Source organism: Equus quagga, chromosome 12 (assembly GCF_021613505.1).
Source record: "Equus quagga isolate Etosha38 chromosome 12, UCLA_HA_Equagga_1.0, whole genome shotgun sequence".
Taxonomy (NCBI): Eukaryota; Metazoa; Chordata; class Mammalia; order Perissodactyla; family Equidae; genus Equus; species Equus quagga.
In genome coordinates this window covers 29,420,310-29,443,713 of record NC_060278.1, presented here as the reverse complement: position 1 = coordinate 29,443,713, position 23,404 = coordinate 29,420,310, and the positions used below count along the sequence as shown (strand labels likewise).

Here is a 23,404-nt window from a genome sequence, read left to right as displayed (position 1 = left end):
CAGCTGTGGACCTTGGCTGCTCCCCAAGCCCCTGGCCCCGCTCCCCTTCCATACCCGGCCAGTTCTTGGTGGAGTCGAAATCTCTTTGTTGGGTGGGCTGACAGTAGCAGGCAGGACCATAAGCACCTAATGGGACTCGGTTCCCGAGGGTGAAGGGCTGTTGAAGATGGACGAGTTTAGGCCACAGTGGGGCCGTCTGAACAAGGCAGGATGGGGCCTCTGCTGTGGAAGCAGTTCCTGTAGGCACCGGGATGGGGGCGCCTCTTTGCCTGGCGGTGGGCTGTGTTGGACACGGTGAATGTCGTTTCCAGGCCAGCCGCATGGGCGTGGAGGCCGTGGTCGCCCTTCTCCAGGCCACCCCAGAGACCCCGGCCTGCGTGGTGTCGCTGAGCGGGAACCAGGCCGTGCGCCTGCCCCTGGTGAAGTGCGTGCAGATGGTGAGTGCCCGCGTCCACGCCGCTGTCCCTCTGTCTGTTGCTGATTAGATGGACGGCGAGTTGTCAACCCTTCCTGGGACAGAAGCAGCTGCCCCATGGGGGAGGCGGCAGGCCTTGTAACACCCGGACCAGGTCCGTTCTTGGTTCTGGGACACGTAGGAGCAGCCACCCCTAGAAATGTGTCCCCTCTGTGGGAAAGGACTGTGCTCGGAGGATCCACGTGGGTTTGCGCAGACAAGTCCGTGTGGACGCGCAGGAAATGCTTCTGCGAGAATCCGTGGGGGGCTCCATGGGGTGAGGAGGGACATGCTTGAACCCCTCGAATTTCAGCCGCTCCTGCCCTCCTGTCCCCGAGGACATTCAGATCTGCGACCTGGCACTGGGATGGCAGTTGAGGTGACATTGCGGCCTGCACCCGCCTCCTTCAGGCCCCGGAGTGCGTGCTGACGGGCACAGGAAAACGGGTTGTAATTTTCCCGTTAACCGTCCGCTAGATGAGGCGGCAGGGCGGTCGCATTACAAAGTGTTATCTTCTGTTTTTCAAAGTTTTCTCACGACTGTCATTTTATTTGGGCTTTCCTGTGGCTCTGTCTGCATTTTAGAACATATACAGAGAGGTGATCAATCAAGTCCAGGGACTTGTTGAAGGGAACGTCAGACACATATTATCCAAAAGCCTGTGTGTGTGTGCACACGTGTTTGCCTGTGTATGTGTGTGCATGTATATGGATGTGTGTACATGTGAAGAGGTGATTGTGTGCTGTGCATGTGTCTGTGTGATTGTATGTGTGTACGTGTGCATGTGTATATGTTATCGTGTGTATATGTGTATGCATGTGTGCATATGATTGTGCATGCACGTGTGCCTTTGTGGATGTGCATGCATGCGTATACATGTGTGCCCGTGTGCATGTGTATATGTGATTTCCCACATGTGTTTGTGTGCGTGATTGTGTGTGCATGTGTGTGCATGCATGTGTGCCTGTGTGGATATGTGTGCATATGTATACATGATTTTCTGCATGTGTATGTGTGTGCATGTGTATATGAGATTGTGTTTATGTGTTTACGTGTGATTGTGCGTGTACACATGTGTGCCTGTGCATATGTGTGCATGTGTATATGTAATTTGTGGGTGTGTGTACATGTGTGCTTGTGTGTGTACATGCCTGTGTGTGCGCCCCTGCTGTGTCAGGCATTGTCCTGAGGATCTGCCGTGTTTCCATCACTGCAGACAGCATTAGAAGTAGGGGTATTTTCTTACTGTACCGACGAGGGAACTGTCCAGATGGATGGATAACTTGCCCAAGAGCCTCAGCTTGAGGGGCAGAGGCTGGTGCCGGCCGGGCATGTTGGTCCCCATGCACCTACCCTAGGACCCTGCCCTCCACCCCGTGGCCTGCCCCGACTCCACTTGGCCCTCCAGCTCCCAGGGCGGGCCGTTGTGTTTGCTTTGTCCTCACCAGAGTCAAACTGGGAGTTTTCCAGAAGCTTTCCTGAGAGGGGCAGTTCCTCTGGCTCTGCTTTCGTGGAGCGAAACCCCTGAGTTTTCAGGGGCTGTTTACCATGGCACGGCCACAGTGCCCCCTCGTCCTTTTCCGTGCCAGCCTGAGCTGGGCGCATACGGGCTCCTCCCTCAACCTGGACGGTGTCAGGCTGGCTGCAGCCTCGCTGCCCCAGGCCGCCAGCCTCTGAGGTCGAATGTGAAGGGAACAGGATGGAGGGACCGGGCTGCTTCCGCCTCTCCGCGCCTGATCCATGATTGCACACAGCCTTGACGTGGTCTTTCTTCCTCTCCTCATTTCTTTAAAGACCCAGGACGTGCAGAAGGCGATGGATGAGAGGAGGTTTAAGGATGCTGTGCAGCTCCGAGGAAGGTAACTCTTCTGAAGGCAGCTCTGTTTTGGGGGGAGCCTTCGCTCCTCAGGCCGGCCACTTGGGACGTGCTGCGAGGTTGTGCTCGTTCTGTGTCGGTACAAGAAGGCAACAGTCGAGACAGTAACGAGGAGGCGCTTTCCTGCAGGTCGAAGGCCTGGACGACTGGTCAGGGGGAAACATCTGTCTGTGTTTGGGCGGGTGGGGCTGCTCAGAACTTAACGGGGTTAGGGGAGAACGTGGCAGGTGGCAGGTGTTTAGCTTGAGTGCTAAATGCCTTTGATCCTCAGCCCGTTTGTGCCCATACCTTCTCCGTAACTGGAAACACACAGTGCTGTGGGTTCCCACCAAGGACCTTACGGGACATGAGGTAATCCTGGGGCTCCTTCCCCCGAGAGCCCAGAGACAGCAAGCACCTGCAGAATACCTGTGTCTGGCACCGGTGCTCCCTGTGGCCCCTTCTCCCCAGATGAGCGCCCCCAATTCCGTGCTCTGTCAACTCTTCTAACCTCTGGTCCAACAGCATCCTTTTCTTCCAGGAGCTTCGAGAACAACCTGAACACCTACAAGCGGCTCGCCATCAAGATGCCGGACACCCAGATCCCAAAGGTGGGTGATGTGGCCGGCCATGGCCCCCTCTCCTTCTGCCCATCTCCACCCTTCTCTGGGGTGGATGCCTCTCTGCCCTGGCCGGCTTGGGGTCAGCTCAGATGTTGGCTCCTGCTCTCCTGGCCCCCCTCCTGCCGTGGACCGACGCTGCTTCCCCTCCCCCAGCATGGGGCCCCCCCACTCTGGGCCGTGAGCTCCCAGCACCTGGCCTGACAGGGCAGGCTGCTTCCCGGGTGTGCAGCATGTGAGAGTGGGGACCCTGTGTGACGGGCGGCACATGCCTTCCTGTCTTGCAGAGCAACTGTAACGTGGGTGTCATAAACGTGGGCGCGCCAGCCGCCGGCATGAATGCCGCCGTGCGCGCGGCCGTGCGGGTGGGCATCGCCGACGGCCACAAGATGTTCGCCGTCTATGATGGCTTTGAAGGCTTTGCCAAAGGCCAGGTGAGTCCCTGGGGGCGGCTGGGGAAGGGGAGGTCGTGGGTGAACGGGGGGGCCGAACCTTCCAGGGCTTAACACCTGGGGCTCTTTCAGTGGTGAGCATGGTGACTGCTTTTTGAGGACGACTTCTGTGTTAGGATCCTGTCCCAGGTGTGGTCCAGGCCCTGCAGTTAAGCTCAGGTGGGATGTGTTTTCTCCAAAGGCTGCTGTGGAGCATGGATGGGATGCTGTGGGCCGGGTGCGTAGGGCGGCACATGGCAGGCACGTGCTGGGGATAAAACCTTAGTGAAAAGATGAACCCTTCTTGAGGGCTTACTGTGTACACTTACTGCTCCTGCAGGATTTATATATGTTAACACTGAAATCTCGCCATAAATCGGATCACGTAAATATGATCCCCATTTTTCTTATGAGAAAACTGGGGCACAGAGACATTCGTTAACTTGACCGCGGTCACTCGATGCAGGATCTTAAACACGATGGGGAGGCTGCAAATCTGTCCCTTTCGGCCACGTGTGTCCCAGTCCGTGGTTTTTCTTCACCTGATTACTCCGCCGCTGTTTCCCGAGTTCATCCGCCGTGGAATTAAATTAGAGAAGAAAGCAGGCAGAGCTCCCGGCCTCCCAGGAGTCTGCATCTTAGGGGAGGGGGAGGATGGAAAGTAAAAACAGGTGCTGACTGTTGTGAAAAGACGCACCAAGGTGGGGTTGGGGGTCTGCGCTCAGACACTAAAGAAAGCACTGTTGGAAGGTCATCTCAAACTAGACTAGGTCGAAGCAGCTGAGTGAGGCCCACAGGGACTTAGGACATTCGTTCCAGGCAGAGCAGAAGATGGTGCAAAGGCCCTGGGGTGTTGGGAGGTGGGAGGGGCTGGCGCGGCTGCAGCCGAGAGGAAGGAGGGATGAGGGGAAGGAGTCGAGGGCCGGGCCACGTGTGGGCGATGGTGTGGGGTCTGCCTTCACTTCTGAGAAGGGAGGCATTGGGCAAGGGCGTGGCCTGTGCAGACGCATTTTCACAAGAAGCAGAATCAGGAATCTCGGGTGGCTATCGGGGGAGTCTGTTGTGACCCAGGCAGGAGAAGTGGGGGCCTGGTCCATCTGGGGGCTGTGCAGTGGGCGAGGCATCTTCTCGGGTCTGGGCGTGTTCCGAAGGCAGGGCCAGTAGAATTCGCTCAATGAGTAGACACAGCTGTGAAAAAAGGAGGCGAGGCGAGTCTGTTTCTGGTCTGAGGTGCAGTCGACGGAGACGGGGAGGGGCTGAGATTTGGGGTGTTAAGTGGGAGACGCCTGCTGAGCTAGGGGAGGTGCCCTGTAAGCAGGTGGATACTGTGTTACAGATCTTCAAGAGGTTGGGTGAAGATGCTCCTTGGGGGGACTCCAGCACACAGATGGTGTTTGAGACGGACAGAGAGGTCCCCAAGGGCGAGGGAGGAGGAGGTGGAAGAAAGGGGCTTTGCTGGAGAGTAGAGACAACAGCCCAGGGGCCTGAGGAGAGCTGCGGGTTGGGGCAGGCTCCCAGCGGGCATTTAGCCATGTTTTTAGATCATTTTCAGTTTTTAAGAAAAGAAGTGTTCTTTTAATCTTATATCAACTAAAAATGCTGATATTAATTACTAATAATGTTAATTATCCTTCTATTTCCCAATGGTAGAATTTGGCCAACTGAATTATCCGTCTGGTCCACACGACCGGGGCATAGGATGAGAAGGTCTCGCCCCGGGCAGGGCCTGGAGCCCGCTGCTGTTCCCGATGAATTGTTCTTAGAATCCTGTTCAGGGCTTGACTCACTCAGCCTCGTGAGACAGCGTTTCCTAAGGTTTCACAAGTCCTCGCAGCCGCGCAGCCTGTCGAGGGGCAGCCATCCGAGCAGCTCGTAAAGCTTTCTGATTCTCTCGTCTTTTTCACTGGGCCGTTTCATTCTGTTTACTCATCAGATCAAAGAAATCGGCTGGGGAGATGTCGGAGGTTGGACCGGCCAAGGAGGCTCCATTCTTGGAACAAAACGGTAATCTCCCCTCTTGATTCTGACCTGCTCTGAGGAAGAAGAGAAGGCCACGTTCTAGAACAGAGTAGCTGGCGCAGAGGCTCCTGCTTTTGATTTCCTATAAAGGGTCCCCAAGGATGCTGGTGCTGGTTCACATCCTGGCCCCGCTCCAGGAGGGGCCTGGGTTAGGTTTTGGGACGGATGAGATGTGCCCTCGAAAAGAGATGAGGCGGGGAACGTGGGAGCTGTTCCTCCAAGACTCCTCACTTCCATTGATTTGAAAAGCCCAACAGTGGGCGACAGTCCTGGATCTCGTGAGGTGGTAAAGACCACAGATGTCACTGAGCTGTATGACCAGGAGTCCTACGTAAACCAGAATTAGTGTGTCACTGATAGTGGCTCTGTGTCTGTGGGGATGACAGACCTCCCCAGTGCCGGGGGCACAGATTCCCACAGTGGAGAAACAACCTGAGTGATTCCAGTGTGAAAACGTGGGCTTCTGAACCACAGTGAGTGTCCATTTTCCAGCCTGGCCGGGACAGGATAATTTCAGAGGTGCTGTGATTTCCTACAGCCTGAGGTCTTTCCATCTCTGGTCGCAGGGGTGCAAGTATTAGTATCAGTCATTACGACACATCACGTTTTAGCACCGAAGGAGATCGCTCCGTATGGGAGTCTGATAAACATTGGATTCCATGCAACGGTTAGCTCATTGTCCCACGGAACCTGCCCCACCCTCCGTTCTGCTTTGCAGCCAGGCCCCTATGGCCCAGCTGCTGGCCACACTCCACAGAGCGCGGCTTCTCCTCCGAAGCTGCTTGCCATCCGGTCCCTCCAAGTACTTGGCTGTTGGTCTTCTGGGCTCAGAGCTCCTTGCAGAAGCAGGGGGCTCCCTGTGAGCCTCCTGGGCCCCTCCCGAGTGTCCCGGACACCCAGGCAGAGTCGGCTTTAGGACCTGACCTGGGCGTTGCTCTGGGGGGGCCTGGAGGGCGAGTTGTCAGCACCTTATGACGATGCTGGATGCTGGGAGGGACCCTATAGTTGACGTCATGTCAGCTTGTGTGCCCTGATTACCCAGGCCTGATGTTTTTGCCCTACAACTTTTGAAATCTACCAAAAATATAAGCCCCTTATTTTCTCCAGTCAGCATGACAGAAAGGTCGGGGTGGGTGTCGGGCGGGCCCTTGGGTGGGGGCACGGCCAGTTACCACGTGTCTGGTTCCACCTGTTGGCCATGTTGTTTGAAACCGGTGATAGAAGGGGAGGAGAGCAAGGATGAGTGGACGTGACTTTAAAGGGGCTTAGACTGGATAAGGTCTGTGTGTGTGATGTGAGACTGGAGTTTCCATTCAGACAGCCCTTGTGAGTATTGGAAGCCACTGTGCTTCATCCCTGTTCTAAGGAGAAAGCGGGATGCTTTGAGGTCGAGCTGTTGGACAGCTGAAAAGTCTCATCCCATTTTCCTTTGAAAAGATGCTTTCTTGAGATTTGATTCCTGGTTGCTCCCGCCCTGTGTGGTTCCCCAGCCCTGCCTGCCGTCTGCCAACCCCGAGGAGGAGGGCGCAGATCTTCTCGGGGCCACGGGGCTCAGCCACGGAAGGCAGGGAGGTGGGCTGGGGGCGGGGCTGCTGTCCACCGTGTGGAGTCTGTCTGACTGTGTGTCTCGGTTGAACTTCTTGCAGCACCCTCCCTGGGAAGTACTTGACGGAGATTGCCGGGCAGATGCGCACCCACAGCATCAATGCGTTGTTGATCATTGGTGGGTTTGAGGTACGTGGGTGGTCGTGTCCCTTCCCCTGCTGGCTCCTTTGTGCTGCGGGTTTGAGAGATGGCCCCCTGCTGGCTCCCACCGCCCGTAGTGCCGTCTGCCACTCATGAACTGGGGTCCTCGGACCCCAGGCCCACCTGCCACTGGACAGTTACAATGCCGAGCAGAGCAGGTGGTGAGCTGTGGTGCGACCCTCACCTGGCGCCAATAGAGTGACCTCCTCGGGAAGCAAAACTTGCCTGCTTGCCTGGGGTTCATCGGCTCAGTGAGTTCTCATGTATTTCAAGCCTATGGAAATGCTCTCTTTTGAATTTGAAGCCACTGGCTCTTCAGAGAGGAAGGTAGTTAGATGGCCAGATTAATGTCTTTTTAATTTTTGTTTTTTATATATTTTTTCTTCTTTTCTTTTTTTTAAGGTACTCTTTCTTTTTTGGTGAGGAAGATTGACCCTGAGCTAACATCTGTTACTAACCTTCCTCTTTTTTAAAAATTTTTTTCTCCCCGAAGCCCACACATGTAGTTGTATATCCTATAACTAGTTGTAGGTCATTCTAGCTCTTCTATGTGGGACACCACCACAACATGGCTTGATGGGCGATGTGCAGGTCCACGCCCAGGATCCAAACCAGTGAACCCCAGGCTGCCGAAGTAGAGCGTGTGAACTTAACCCACTTGGCCACCAGGCCGGCCCCTATTTTTTTGATTACATATTAGACTGTAGACCTTAATTTTTTCAATTCAACCAAGATCAGTCCCATGATGATCTTTCAGTTTACTTTAAAGAAAATGTAAGAAGCCCAAAGAATCACTCTTGCCAATAAGAGTTAGCCTTGTTTCTCTAGGACGATGTCCCGTGGTGTCCGTTGTGCTCAGAGACTTACTGGTGCCTGTCTGTGATGCTAACGCGTTTCCATGTTGGTTTTTAGCAGCCCCTTGATGCCCCTCTGCTCCCCGCTTCCTCCCCCACAACTGCACACACTTGTCTGGCAGGCCTACTTGGGACTGCTGGAACTGTCAGCTGCCCGGGAGAAGCACGAAGAGTTCTGTGTCCCTATGGTCATGGTCCCCGCCACCGTCTCCAACAACGTGCCTGGCTCCGATTTCAGCATCGGTGCAGACACCGCCCTGAACACTATCACCGACGTAAGTCCGTGTGGCCAGCAAAGCAGGTGCCGCGGATGCTAACCCAGAGGGCGCTGGCCCGCTTTTATCTACCAGCGTGCTAGAGACCTGAGCGAGGCCCGGGGTCTGTCTGTCTTCAAAAAAGTATATGAGAAAGCCTGCCAACAACCCCTGATCTGGCTCCCAGGGATTTTTGCTGCTCTTGTCTTGTGCTGCGGCCAGGACGCCATCTCGCTGCCCAGGCCCGTTGGGGAACAGCATCTGTGGCTCAGGTCCATGTGGATCGATCACAGTTTTGTGATTTGGATAACTGTTAAAATTATTATTTTTTTGGCTGAGCCAAATTGACTTGAAGCCTAGAACACCTTACTGTGATAAATCCTGGGTCTGACGGCCCTGCTTTGGTGTTTGATGGTAGAACCTGAACTAAATATTTTGTGGTTTTATTCGTGGACCTGAATCCGCCATTAGCATTCATCACACATGGCCACGGCCAGGAGCATCCTCCTCCCCTTTGTAGACTGGGGATGCTAACTACACCTAAAATGGTGAGGATGCTATTTTAGGTTTTTTTGCCAAGAGCCAATAACAAAACAGAAATACATCCTTATTATTGTATTTGTAAATCATGCCTGGGAAATCGCATATGAGTTTGAAGATCAGCAGCAGAACACAATTCTTTTGTTTTTTTAAAATTTGGTGTCTAAAATTTTTCGGTAAATTCTCAAGTTTTTTTTTTCCTCGAGAGACCTAGGTCTCGTGAATGTTTCCTTCAGATTTTTTTCCATAGCCCATGGCATCACGTCTGTTTCTAGCGCTGGTAAATAAAAGAAACGCTTTTAAAATAAAGTTCAAATGGTAAGTGATGCTTTGCACTTGTTTCTTGCTTTTGTGAGCTGCTTAAACTTTCCGAGGTTTCTTTGCTAAAAAGCCCTGCCCAGGGCCGCGTGTGTCCCCGCTGGAACGTCCTTGTCCTTGTGTGGTCACTAGCCTTGCTGGGCCGCTGCCCGGGCACCTGTGCTTCCGGCTCTCGCTGCTGTTGGCCTAACCGATCCTGATCGAGCTGTGAATTGAAAGGTCGCTGTCTGTCGCAGAATAAATTTTATCATCTTTCTTTTTTACTGCTCTTTTCCCTGCTGTAGCTGGGTTTTGAATCTGCTTCTGCTCAGCTTGCAGTAGAAGCGACTGGAAGTTCGTTTTGCCTAATTGTTACCTAATTAGATTCCCTCTCGGGGCTGGGGGGGGCGGGGTACCTTGAAGGTTGTCATTTGTGGGTCCTGGCCCAGGCTGCTGTTTCCCTCCTTGTGATATGCGTCATGCACTTATAGGCATGAAGACAAGATTCTCCCACTTTATAATTCCAGGCTCCTCTGCTACCAAGAATTTTTTTTTTCCAGATTATAAAGATTGAAAACGCGTGATGTTGAAAACTTGGAAACCAAAATATCTAGGGCACACTCCACATTACTCATCCTGCTCCCCTTAGAGGGACTTTGAGATTTACTATATGATCTTTGAACTTGGGTTTTCTATTCCTTGGGGTTTCTCAAAGCCAGGTTACAAAGCAAGAAGGTCCCCGCCTGCGACAGCGCCAGGCCCGCCCGCCCGGGGTACGCGGACAGGAGTGCCCTGAGGCTGTCAGCGGGCAGGCGGTCCCGGGGCTGTGGTGGGTCTGGTTAGTGACCAGCGGTGCACTGGGCGGTCAGGATGACTGAGTGTGAGCTGCCACGGCTGCTCCTGGGTCTTCTCTGGCTGTCCTGCAGCTGTGGGGACCCGAGCTTGGGCAGGGCATGTTGAAGTCGGTTCCTTCCAGAGTTCTGTTGGTTAAAGCCGAGATGAAGTTGAATCTTTGTTAGAAAGTTTGCATCTGGGGTGGAACTCGTCTGAGCTGGCCACGTAAGGGACAAGGGGTGCAGGCAGAAACCATGCTGGGTGGGAGCTGAGCCGATGGGACCTGGTGCTCTGTGTCCCTCCTGTCTGTTCCGGGGTCCAGGGAGCCCTCAGGGCTGCAGACCAGAGCAGGTGTAGCATCGGTTCATGCGCCTCATTCAGCAGCTCAGGCCACCTGCAGGCCACAGTCTCACGTCCAGAGGCTGTCAGTATAGGAAGAGCATTCGGGGTACCACCTGCGGGCGTCTCGGTACCAACCGTTCCTTCTGTTCGGAGTTGGGTGGCTCTCACCTGGCAGCGATTTGGTCCCCCAGGGGACATCTGCAATGTCTAAGGACACTTGGTCATCGGAACTGGGCAGGGGGTGCCTTGGCATCTGGTGAGTGGAGGCCCGGATGCTGCAGGTCCCCCATGGTGTCAGGACAGCCCCCACAGGGTGCTGCCCACATCCCTTGAAACAGATGGCAGTGATTTAAGATCCCAAAGTGATCGGAGGCCCCAAAGGCAGGGTCCATGCAGAGATGGAGAGGGGCTGGCTGGGGTGCAGAGGGTGATAGCCGAAGGACCAGGAGGCAGCTGAGTGACCACCTCACCTTCCTCCTGGTGGCTCCCTAGACTAACCACGGCAGGTCACCCATCCACGCATCTCGGGCCGCAGGCCCCTAGGTCAGGGGCAACAGAGCACACATGCTCGGGGAGGCGTGGGGCCCACCTACCTTCAGTCGTGCACATTCTTGTGGCAGGACGCACCCTGGGCACGTAGGTGGGATGAATAAAGAGCAGACGTGGGTCTGTTTGCACAAATGTGCCACCAGAAGCCTGGCTTTTTGGAGCTTGGTGGATCCGGGGATGGTGGATGGGTGTACCTGTGTCTGCTAATGACCTGTTCTGATTAACACTTAGGGGTAGAGAATCCAAACTCTGCCCCTATGCTTAATAACGCTCCTTTCTTCACATCGGAGCCAATTTCTCTTTGTGGGTCCAGAGCACGTTTGGGGCACAGCTCCTCCGTGCTGCCTTGTGTAAGCATCGCTAAGGGCCTGGCCAGGCTGGTCCTCCTGACTGAGAGTAGAGAGGCGATCCAGTCCCCGGGCTGCACATCTCCCATCACTGACGCAGGTCATTGATGAAGCCTAGTGGGTGGGGCCCCAGCTTGGCGTACTGCTGAAAGTTACCGAGGAGGGGTCTTCCCACCTAATTTGCCTCCCTCACGTCTGAGATGGCAGGAAAGGACCGCTGTGCGTCCATACTAACCCTGATGCGGCCTCTGGCCCTGCTTTGCTGTGCACCTGCTTACGTCCCACCCATGCCCGGCGGGGGGCCCCTGGGAGGCCCGCACCCCATGCCCGCGCACTGTCAGGTGTCCTGCCCTGACTCAGTGCCAACCGGGAGCCCCCTCCGCCTGACCCGCACGGATGGAGCTGATCAGGCCCCCGCGGCGGGGTCGGCTAACCACCCCCAACGCCGCTGCTGCAGGCTTTCGAGAGCGCGCTCGCCATGGCAGATGCACGCAGCAACCATGAGGAGTTTTGCATCCCCGTTTGCGTCCTGCCTGCCACCATTAGCAACAATGTCCCGGGCACGGAGTGCAGCCTGGGTTCTGACACGGGCATGAACGCAATCGTGGAGGTGAGAGCCCCATCTCCTCGTTTCTGTCTCTTCTGCCCTGAGAGGACCGCCGGTCATGCTGAACACGCGTGGTCTTTCTCTTTCCCCTAAACAGAGACTGAAGGGAAACCATCTGGTCCTCCAGAATGAGCAGGCCAGTCTGGTACCACTCTTTTTTCCAGTTAGCGGGAGTTTATATCACACGTCCCACCCCGGGAGAGTTTTCCTAGCTGCTTCATCTGAGGGTGAGGCTGTCTGTATCCACTGACAGGGAGAGAGGTTCCCTCAGCGCCCTGGGTGCCGCGTCTGTTTCTATACCCCCTGTGCAAGAAGCCGTGATACCTCCCAGGCACTCTGAGGGGTTGTGTCTGCTGAGGCTGGCCGCCGGTGCCCAAGGTGCACAGCCAGATGTCTGCATGGCCACATGTGTGCATGGCCACATGTGTGCATGTGCACGTATATGTGCATAGCCAGATGTGTGCATGGCCATGTGTGTGCATAGCCATGTGTACTAATGGCCAGGTATATGAATAGCCAGGTGTGTGCATGGCCAGGTGTGTGCATAGCCACATGTGTGCACAGCCAGGTGTGTGAATAGCTAGGCGTGTACATGGCCACGTGTGTGCAGGGCCAGGTGTGTGCATAGCCAGGTGTGTGCATGGCCACATGTGTACATGGCCAGGTGTGTGCATAGCCAGGTGTGTGGGTGGCCACGTGTGTGGTCCATCAGAGGAGACAGCAGTCAGGAGGGCGTGCAGATGGGGTCAGGTGGCGGGTGTGTGTGACAGTTCCAGGGGAGCGCAGCCCGTCCAGGCCTGGGGCATGTGCTTCCTGTGAAGCGGAGGTGCGTCGGGAGCTGAGGTGCGCTGTCCCCCAGGCTGTGTGCAGTGTGAGCTCTCCCTGTCGGAGAGGTTCCTCCGCCCAGCTTGGCCCCGACCCTGGGAGCACCCTGGGGGACGGAGTGTCCGTCCGACTCCTTTCCCAGCTGACTGCGATGCAGGCAGAGGAGGGGAAGGCTTCTGCCAGGCTGCCGTCCCGATTCTGTCGCATCATAGCCTGACTCTGAGACCATGGGTCCCTCTGGAGCGTCTTGCCCGTTTTCTCACTCAATTTGCTCTCGAGGGATGGGCTTGTCCTACCTGTTTAGAGGGTGATGGCCTCCGAGGGGCTCATTCCCAGGTTGGAAGCTCCCATGGGCCCAGCCCTTGGCCTCTTGGAGTCTGTTTCTCTGCACCTAAGATGGCCGTAGACAGAGCCATAAAGTAGCCACTGGCTACTCAGTGCTGTGCGGGTCCTGCATCTCTCTTCACACCTCGGCCGTGTGCAGCCAGCATCTCTCAGATGCTCACGCTCGCTTTGCCCCTCGACCCTGCATCTGGCATATTACCCCGGCTTCCAGCAGTCTGCACTTTGCGGGTGGGATCCCTCCAGCCCTCGCCAGCCCCTGCCTGGTCTGGCCACTCAAGTTTAGCAGACACCCAGCCTCTGGGGAATATCTCGGTCATGGGAGACAGACTGACAGGCAAGACCGTGGCCTCACATCCAAGTCCATGGGTTTTTTCCTATCTTAACAGTATTCCAAGCTCCACCTCCTCTTTTCACGTTCGACTTATATTTTTAAAGCAGCAGTGCGGCAAAATGTTAGGAGTATTGGAACTGTAACTTGACGGCTTTCCTCCAGGGGACGATTCCCAGAGATTTTTCTCAGAGAATCGTCTGTCTGCCGCTGGGGACACTGGCCCAGTGGACGTGGCTGGGCGGGGCCGGTCCAGCCAGGCAGCGTCTCAGCTCTCCTCTGCTCCTTCCTCTCACCCTACAGTCAGAGAACTGGGGACAGGGTCGCACCCGGTGCTGTGGCTCTCACTTGTCAGTTCTGCCTTTAGTAACGAACGAGATGAGGCTGCGATGATTTGCTGGGTTTAGGAGACGGGGTCAAGCCTTCACACACAGCCTGGGGGATGCAGAGAGAGAATTTAGGAGTGGTATATTTGAGCCCCGAGCAGAGGCGGCCGTGCTGACAGCTCCCATTGTTGTGACCTTTGGTGGCTTACGGATGATGGGGCCTCGGCTCCACCGTCACATTCACTCGGGTTTCTTCATCTTTGTCACTCGGGCCAGTGCGCAGAGATGCACTTGTCCCACTCAGCTGTGCAGGAGAGCATCTTTGCCAGCAACGTTCTTCTGCCATGAAGTGATGAGGATGCCATCCTCTGAACTGGTGACACTAGTTCTCCACTTAGTGGAAAAGGATGCCCGTCGCTGCAGCCCTGGGGGGCCTGGCATGCCGCCCGTGTGCCCAGCCCTGTCCCTTCCACTCCGCTGATTACGTTTAAGCACCACTGGATAACCCAGGATCATCTCCCCACCTCAGCATCCTGGACTTAATTACCTTATAGGGGAACATTCCTGGCTTCCTGGGATTCGGACCTGGGTATCTTTGGGGGCCACTCTCTAGCCTGCAACGGACGTGTGAGGCCCTGGGGAGGCCTGGGGGATAGCCCATCCGGGAACTGGACATGGCTGGAGGGGGAGCGGGCGCTGGTGCCGGGAACCAGGGAGTCCATGTGAGGCTTTGGTGTTACTGAAGGTCTGAGCGAGATGACAGCTGGATCAGAGTGTCTTAGAGACAGAGCCTGGTCAGAGGCTGGTGTTGTCTGAGAGGGAGGATGGTGGCGTGGAAGAGCTGCGGGGGGAGGGGCGGGCAGTTTTCTCTGTTGTTTTGGCCCCTGAGCTAGTGTCCTCCAGGAGGGCCGAGGGCAGACGTTTCCCTGGGAGACCTGCTGTCTGTGTCTGGACAGCTTCTGGGGCCTGTGTCCAGGAGCCACTGTCTGTCCCCCAGGAGAGGTGCTGGTGGAGTGAGCGGGTCTGCAGGCGCCTCCCACCCACCCAGGGTGCTGGCCAAGGGTGTGACAGGCCTGCCCTCGCATTGGGGCCTGTGACTGCACTGCCCAGGCCCACAGGGCCGGCATCTGGGCTGGAAGCCCGTGTCTGCCTGCTCAGGACCCATCGGGCCCTCAGTGCTGCCCATCTCCATGCCGGCTGGGCCTGCGCTGGAGTGACTTGTGTCCTTCTCTGTGCCCAGACATGTGACCGCATCAAACAGTCGGCCAGCGGGACCAAGCGCCGTGTGTTCATCATCGAGACCATGGGAGGCTATTGCGGCTACCTGGCCAACATGGGGGGGCTTGCTGCAGGAGCCGACGCCGCCTACATTTTTGAGGAGCCCTTTGACATCCGAGACCTGCAGGTACGTGGGCACCACCAGGCCTCTGGGCACTCGGAATGCGCGCACTGCTGCCGCCCCGTCACACGGAGGGGCGTTCGTGTGGGGGGATGGCGAGGGCACTAACCATCGGCTCACTGAACCCGGGCCGTGGTGGGTGCGCTGGCCCCAGTGTCAGGTCTCTGACCCGCATGACAGTGCCAGCACCCAGGTCTCAGGGCACCTTCTGCTCGTGTCGCCCAAATGCGTTAGAGTTTTGTCTGTTACACGATTTCGCCTCCTGTTAGGTCACCGTTTTCCATAGGTGGGTCGTAAACCGTCTAACGAGGACGTCTCGTGCCTTGTGGGCAGCTGATGGGGACGAACACACGGCCTCTCTTGGGCCTGGCGCTGTCCTGTGGGGCTGAGCGCAGGGAGTTTGCACGCTGGTGCACATCCTCCTGGGCTCTGAGCCTCCCGGGAGCAGCCTTTGTTGGAAACGCTGGATTAACGAGGGGATGCGCGGCGCCCCGGGAGGTGGCTAGGCCCCGGGGGGACACAGCAGAGTGGGTTTCACTCAGGCAGTGTTGTGGGCGTTGCTGACTGGAGAACAAGACTCGAGGAACCACAGGCCATGTCAGCAGCTGCGCGTCCACGGCTGCGTTAGGCTCGCTGTCCCTGTGGGCTGCTTTTATGTCTGAAGGTCGCAGGTGCCTCTTCTGTAGCAACTGGGGTCTCTCGCCACAGCTGTTGGACGGAGGGCTAGCGGGGTGCCCGCGGCGCTGGTCGGTGGCTCAGCCCCCTCTGTGGCGGAAGGGAGGCTGGGGCGTCCCCGAGACCCGGCAGCTGGGGGCTTGGGGTCGGGGCGGGCAGCTAGGCCTCCAGACATGTATCCTCAAAGCCCGTCCAGGACAGACGTTAGCAAGTCAGACACAACTAAGATAGAAAGAATGCAGGTAAACGTAATCTTGTTTTGGAAAATGTCTCTCCTGGAAGCTGCGAGTCCCACGGACCGACTGAGACGTCCAGTCGGGGAGCTGCGCCCCTCCACATGCGTCCTGTGTGACCGTGTTCTGCTCTCCTTACTGTCACATTTGTGTCAACTTGATGTAGTCTTTGCCACCCTCTCCTGCTGAGCCATAAACCCTGGGGGCAGCTGCCCTGTCTGACGCCCTCGCTGCTGCTCCATTAGGCACCCAGATCACGAGGTACCCACACACAGTAGGCGCTTAATAGAAGTTTACTGTCGGACTGACTGACTGACACTCTCTTCCAGGCCAACGTGGAGCACCTGACGGAGAAGATGAAGACCACCATCCAGAGGGGACTGGTGCTCAGGTAACGGCACGCCTGTCTTCCTTCATGTGAGAAAGAGCCCACCCCTGACCCAAGCCCACTGGGCCGTCGTCTCTACCGCGGAGTCTCCCTCCAAACGCGGAGGGAAGGACCTAGAGGAGTTGTGCCTTGTGTTAGCACTTAAGGAGTCATTTTGTAACATCTGTTTTTGCTTTTTATTTTTTTAAGCTATCTCCACGTCATTTCTTTCATGACGCCCCTGACCTTTATAAAGAAAGAAGGAGATGTGTGGGGTGAGGGGGGGGGAAGGGCTGATGGGCCAGCGTGGCGGGCGCTTGGGGCATCCCGTCTGCGGCTGCCGCCCCCCTCGACTCAGCCGCGCGCTCGCTCGTTGCAGGAACGAGAGCTGCAGCGAGAACTACACCACCGACTTCATCTACCAGCTCTACTCGGAAGAGGGCAAAGGCGTGTTCGACTGCAGGAAGAACGTGCTGGGCCACATGCAGCAGGTGGGCGGCGCCGCCACACGGCACAGGAGCCCTTGCTAGTGGCCTGTTTTTAGATGGATATCTTAATTAGCTATTATTTTGGGGGAAAAAATGTGTATTCATAAGTAAATTCCAAAGTGATTAAAAACATCTCAATTAGGTTATGGTTCCGTTTAAAAGTCACCCTGAATATCACCAGCTCAGGGATCCTTTCTGTTTTCTGTGATATTTGGGTGGATGGGCATTTTTAGGAAAACTCTCAACTTTCGTATAAATAGTGACAGCAGTTAATTGGAAAAACTTATTCACATTAAATACTTCACTCAATATTGTGGCTTAAGCATTTAAATTGAAATAGACGATGCTATGTGAGATTTTCACGAAATCGGAATGTTTTGGCAGGAATCTCGGGGTTGCTCTGTGACCAATAAGCGTGCCCCAGATGGCGGAGCTGGAGGTGGGCATGGAGCCCAGCCCCGGTCTCCTGGTTACGTGCCTCCTCTTGCTGTCACTACCTCCCACTCTGTGCATCTTCGGGAACCACCTAGGGCTTGTTAAAATCCATTTCAAAGGGTCCATGAACCCCTGAAATTAGATGATGGAAGGCTAGGCAGGTGTGTCTTTTGTGACAGCGAGCCCACAGCGTTGATCAGATGCTTCGAGGAAACCGTGCCCCCTCCCCACCCCAAAATAAGGTTAAGAAATCCTGATAGAAGATTCTAAAGTAGTGAAGCTGCTAGTCGACCTGTCCTGTTGACCAGCATCCTAGTGTTATGGGGCAGGCCCTGTGCTCGCCGACAGGCTGATCCAGCACAGGATTACGGGGTTGGTTTTGGTCCCAACTATACACAAGGAGATAGAAATATGCAAAAAAAAAAAAACCAAAAACCAAAATCCATAACGAATTTGAGTCTCTTAAAAATATGATGTGAATTTTGTTAAAGAACAGTAATTTTATTTTCTATTTCATTTTTAAAAGTAAACAGCCAGGAAGGGACGGTTATGTAACTAACATCTCCTGTCACTCTGACCACCGACAGGGGGGAGCGCCTTCTCCCTTCGACAGAAACTTTGGAACCAAAATGTCTGTTAGAGCCATGCAATGGATCACCACGAAGCTGAAGGAGTCTCAGGGCAAAGGTACCCAGTGATTGTGGTGGTGGGGGCGGGGGCGGTGCTGAGACGGGGCTGGGCTCCGGGAGGAAGTCTGTGCTCTGGCAAGTGGGCGCTTGTTTCTCCTTTGCCGAAATGGAGCCTTGAGCTGCACGTGACAAGATGGTTCTGCTAGACTCTGCGGTCACTGTTTATGACCCTCAGGGTTATAATTAGGTGTAAGTGTAATTACTGTAACGAGGTGCTTTATTCCTGCCTATTAGCGAGGGAGGGCATTCCAGGGACTAGTGACTTGGTTCTTCTAATAGCCAGGCAATGGCTGCACACAGACGGGGCTCCATCAGCAAGACCTGGAGCTGTGATTCTTCTTCTGGTTTTCTTTCTTTGCCACAGGGAATCCTCTGGACTTGCTTTTACTTAAGATACTTAAGGCTCACTCATTGATTCACTCACCACTTCTCTTTTCAGAGCACAGATCAAGGATCCCTTGACCCTTGGGATGGGGAGGGATCCAGATTATGTCCTCCTGTAACACCTGGTCTGTCCTTCCTGCATCACACTTTGCTCCCTCCCCACCAGAAGGAACCTCACAATTTTGTGCTACTCATTCCCTCACTTCCTTCAGTCTTACCACCGGGTTGAACCTTCAAGGGCTCGGTAGCTTCTTCTGTAGTCTGTGTGAACGGAAGCCCGCAGTGTGCATTTCCCTGTGACCTGCTTCTTTGACGGGGCGTTGGGTTTTTGAGAGCCACCATCTGATGTGCGTCCATGATTCGACGTCCCGTCGCTGGAGCCGGCCAACCCTGCCGCTCTGCTGACCCGACACCTGGTGTCCCGGGTCTTGTTGACATGCGCGATGCTCCAGTGCCTTGACCGGGGAGCAGGATGCTGGGTCATGGCGAATGCGCCGCCCCATCCAACTGGCCCCCCAACCACACGCTCAGCGCAGAGTGTGCGGGCTCCTGACTCCCGTCTGGGTGACACTTTGAACTGTTGCTGTTGGCTGGGCGTGAGGCATCTCATGCGGCTTTAAGAGGCTAAACTTGCTCAGTGGAGAGGGCCACGCCAGCTCCTTCACGCTTCCTCAACGCTCTTGTTTCTTCTCTGAACTCTGCAAGTATCTTACCCATCTTTCTGTTGGCTGGTTATGTATCTTTCTAATTATGTAGTTTTTTGGTTTATATCATTTTATAGATTTAAACATATTTTGGTTATTACTTTATAGGAATATTTTCTATTTTATATTCTGCCAGTCACAATGTTGCATGTATCCCATCTTCCATTTGTGACATACATGATGTTTTCTGCAAGTTATCTTTTAATGAAGTGCTTTTTTTTTTTGGTTAGGAAGATTGGCTCTGAGCTAACATCTGTTGCCAGTCTTCCTCTATTTTGTATGTGGGATGCCATCTCAACATGGCTTGATGAGTGGTCTGTAGGTTTATGCCCAAGACCTGAACCCACGATCCCTGGGCCACTGAAGCAGAGCATGCAAACTTAACCACTACGCCACCGGGCTGGCCCCTGAAGTGCTCTTAATTTTAATGTAGCCAGTTTACTAACTTTTTCCGTTATGGTTTGAGCTTTCTGTCTTATGAAAACATTCTCCTTTTACCCATTTAGTTCTTTAATCCACTTGACTTGATATGAAATTTAAGGCCTATTCCATTTTCTCCCATGTGGATAATCAATTATTTGGGTGTCATTTATTGAAAAATCCATTCTTCCCTCCCCTCTGCAGTCTGGTCTCCTTCATAGACCATCTATAAACTTATGGGACCATTTCTGGGCTATTTGGTTCATTTTTGGCATTCAGTGATCGATCCTTGCCAGTATTCCAGCTCCATAAACAATTCCTGGCGTCTGGCGGGCAAGTCACTCCACCTGGGCTGCCTTCCAGTTTGGCCTGTTCTTGGCCGCATGTGCTGTCAGGGAGACGACAGAATCATTGTCAAGGTCCACCAAAAATTCTGTTGGACTTTCTGGGGGAATTACATTTAACCACTAAATCATTTGCAGGAAGAACTGATGTTTTTAAAATACTGAATTTCTAAGTCATGGACATTGTATCTCCATCTATTTAGACCTTTCTTTCTCTCTTATTAAAGCATTGTTTTGCCTAAAGATCATGCATATCTTTTATGGAACGTTATTCCTGACTTGATTTTTAAGAAAATATATTGCTGTAAATGGTATTAAGCTTTTTTCTTATTGCTGGTCTATGTATAGAAACAATTTCTATAACTGGTTTTGCAGTCAGCAACTTTGTACAGGCAGTCTCATTCTAGTATTTGTAGATTCGTTTTGTTTGGCTCTTTACATCCATGTTCTTATCGCTGTCTGTATACGACCTTCCATTTTTCCCTTGCTAACTTTGTGGGTGTGTATGACTCCAGAGCAGTCCTGACAAGGGCAGTGACAGCAGGACTCCTGGCTTGGGCTCAACCTTAATGGGAGGAGAGGATGTTTTCAATGCTTCAGGACGAAGAGTTCTTATTCATATGTAATGCAAGTCTGTCTGCCTGCAACTTCGTATTTGCGGTGGGTCTTTGATAGACACACTGATACTCTGGTAGGTACCTGGTACTTTGTTCATTAGGTCCTTTTTCAAACGTGAAAGGATGCTACACATTTCTTACATCAAGTCAGACAGTCATTGAAGTTCCTTTAACTGACTCCTCGTGTGAAGCCCACCTGCCCTGCTGGAGCACGCCCCCCCCATCCTCGCCCCCAGGCCCTGTGCGTTGTTCTTGGCCTCACTGTGTGGGCTTTTTGCCTCCACCATTGCTGGCTCATCCTGCCCCTCCTGGGCGTGGGGCCAGGCTTGTTCCAGCTGTCGAGTAAGTCGGGGGGCTCCCCTCGGAAAGAACGTGCATGATGGGAGTTTAGTTTTGATTTTGGGATGTTTGATGAAACTGCCGGTGACATCTCGTCACAGCCTCCCACTTCCTTGTAGGGAGAGCTGATTGCGGGCTGTCTTTATGTTAGAGAACTGCTTCAATCAGTTTTGTCAGCGATATTTTCTAGGAAATTTTCAATTCATCTAAATTTTCAGAAACTTCAGCATGAAAATTTTTTAAAACATCCTCTTTTCTTTTTGCTGTGTGTGGCATTTCTCGTCCCACTCATTCCAGAGCTTGGTTATCTGTGCTAATGTCTTTATTTCTGCCCCTCAGTTTTCTCGATCAATCACATCAGATCTGTGTGTGTGTTTATTAGCTTTATTTCCAATGTCTGACTTACAGAAACGGCGCTGTAAATAGTTTCAGCCTAATGTTAGTCTGAAGAACTGATCTTGGCTTGATTGTTTCTAAGTTTGTTTTCTACATTAATTTCTGCTTTTATATTTCTTCTGTCTTTTGGATTTCTTCTTTTCTCAATTCATCTAACGATGCTCATCTCACTACCTTCCAGCCTCTCCTTATGTGCATTCACGAGCATACGTTTCTTATTAATATTTAACTGCAGTCTGTCTGCAATTTAAGCCAATTTTCCTATTCCCGTATCAGTGAGAGATTTACTCACCAGCAACTGCAGGAAAGCTCCTTCCCCAGGGCCTCGCTCCCTGAGCGTCTCCCGTGAAGTGGTCAGCAGCCCTGTGAGTGCAGTGAGGGAGGCCCCGTCACGACCCAGGCCGGCGCCCTTCGCTGCCTCTCCTCCCTCATCCTGAAGGGGACTCGTGGGTGCCTAAGCGATGCCCCGAGAGAAAGCAGCCTGCCCCCCGGGAAGACGCCCGTCGTGAGGTCCCGGGGCTGAAGGGCACCGATCCCCAGATGTTCTCTGCCCTCGCTGTCACGATTCCCAGGAGTCGTGAGCATCCCCAGCTCCCGGCCAGCCAGGCTGCGGCGTCCCAGTTCTTCATTCTCCACAGGATGCTGCTTCCCCTGCCGCCGGGGAACCTGCTCTCCTCCCTCCCTTTTCCCTCCTCCATTGGCCGTTTTATCTGCCCTGTCAACGTGACGGATTATTCATTCTTAGATCACTTTTCTGTCTTTTACAGGAAGGAGATTTGTAAGTGATGATTCCATCTGTGTGCTGGGAATAAGCAAAAGAAACCTTGTTTTCCGACCTGTGGCAGAGCTCAAGAAGGAAACGGACTTCGAGTAAGTAAAGGAAACATCGCGAGTCGGAACCCTAGTGCCAGTAGAAGGAATGATGACAGGTCCCAGATGACAGAGCAGCTACTGTCAATCACTCGTTGTCATAAGTCACTCCTTTAAGTATTTTAAGGAAGCCAAGTTAGAAAATACAAGACCTTTAGAAAAGGGTGGAGTTTTTAGAAATAGAGCTGTTTCATTTGACCTACGAGAACTGCTTTGTCACCAGACTTTCCTCAGTGACTCCACGACCCCTCCGGTCGGGGCCGCCCTGCTGGCGCCTGGCGTGGCGCTCACGTTGCTTCCTCCTGTCCGCAGGCACAGGATTCCTAAAGAGCAGTGGTGGCTGAAGCTGCGGCCTCTCATGAAGATCCTGGCCAAGTACAAGGCCAGCTTCGAGGTGTCCGACTCGGAAGAGCTGGAGCACGTGCACCACCGCGGCCACGAGGAGCCGGCAGCCATCTAGACGCCAGCGGGCCTGCGCCCTCGGTAGTGACGCTGCGACTCCGTGTGCCGCCCGTTTTTGTAACGTTTAAGTTATTTATCAGCACTTTATGCGAGTATTGTTGACCGAGTGTTGTTGATATCAGTACCTGTCACAGGGCACCCTCTTCTTGTACCTTCCTCCCCGTCGGACCCTGAGGGTCCAGCGTGAGCTGTTGGCTGGACCTCGTGCTGTCTCCCGCTTTAACATGTGCCTGTCTGGTGGAATAAAACGTTTGGCTAAAACCTCAACCATGGTCCTAAGTTTCTTTTATTCTTTATTTATTTTTTTTTTTTATTGAGGAAGATTAGCCCTGAGCTAACATCTGCCAGTCCTCCTCTTTTTGCTGAGGAAGGCTGGCCCTGAGCTAACATCCGTGCCCATCTTCCTCTACTTTATATGTGGGACGCCTACCACAGCATGGTTTGTCAAGTGGTGCCATGTCCACACCCAGGATCTGAACTGGCGAACTCTGGGCTGCCAAAGCGGAACGTGTGCACTTAACCACAGTGCCACTGGGCCAGCCCCTTCTTTTATGCCTTTAAGGAGGAGTTTAAAACCTCAGGATCTGTGGGCAGCTGCAGAGGGTCCCTGGGCAGCTCTGCGGGCAGGTGCTGGCAAGCTATCTTTCCAGAAATCAGTGAACTAGGCCTCACGCAAGTACAAAGCCGTCAAGGAGGGAACAGGCAAAGCTGTGACCCAGCAGACGTGTGACACGTCAAGTGTGGGAGAAGGCCCTGGTCGGGGACACCAGCTCACGGGTTCCTTCCAGAGGGACAGTGGTGTGGACGCGCACGTGGGCCCTGAGTACAGGTGAGCTTGCGCACTTGGCTTCAATCCTTGCTGCACAGCGCAGCTACCGTGGGCCCCCACACCAGGCATGTCGAGGCCCCTGGGGGGACCCACGGTGTAACCCTCAGAGTCTGAGCCGGGGAAGGTACCAGCGTGCAGGCAGCGGTGAGGGGAGAGAAGGTGGGCCAGTGAATCCAGCG

General features: G+C 54.1%; 1 protein-coding gene across 1 annotated transcript in view; it reads left to right on the top strand.

Moving 5' to 3' along the window:
- PFKP (phosphofructokinase, platelet) overlaps positions 1–22,663 on the top strand; it is a 59,601-nt gene extending 36,938 nt beyond the window's left edge. Inside the window, exons 10-22 of the mRNA XM_046678518.1 lie at positions 312–437; positions 2,250–2,314; positions 2,852–2,921; positions 3,218–3,364; positions 5,295–5,365; positions 7,027–7,114; positions 8,103–8,255; positions 14,815–14,979; positions 16,211–16,272; positions 16,628–16,739; positions 17,759–17,858; positions 21,832–21,934; positions 22,247–22,663. Coding sequence (XP_046534474.1) covers positions 312–437; positions 2,250–2,314; positions 2,852–2,921; positions 3,218–3,364; positions 5,295–5,365; positions 7,027–7,114; positions 8,103–8,255; positions 14,815–14,979; positions 16,211–16,272; positions 16,628–16,739; positions 17,759–17,858; positions 21,832–21,934; positions 22,247–22,394 — 1,410 coding nt within the window. The 3' untranslated portion in view covers positions 22,395–22,663. The remainder of the gene's footprint in view (positions 1–311; positions 438–2,249; positions 2,315–2,851; positions 2,922–3,217; positions 3,365–5,294; positions 5,366–7,026; positions 7,115–8,102; positions 8,256–14,814; positions 14,980–16,210; positions 16,273–16,627; positions 16,740–17,758; positions 17,859–21,831; positions 21,935–22,246) is intronic.
- Positions 22,664–23,404: the final 741 nt, after the last annotated feature.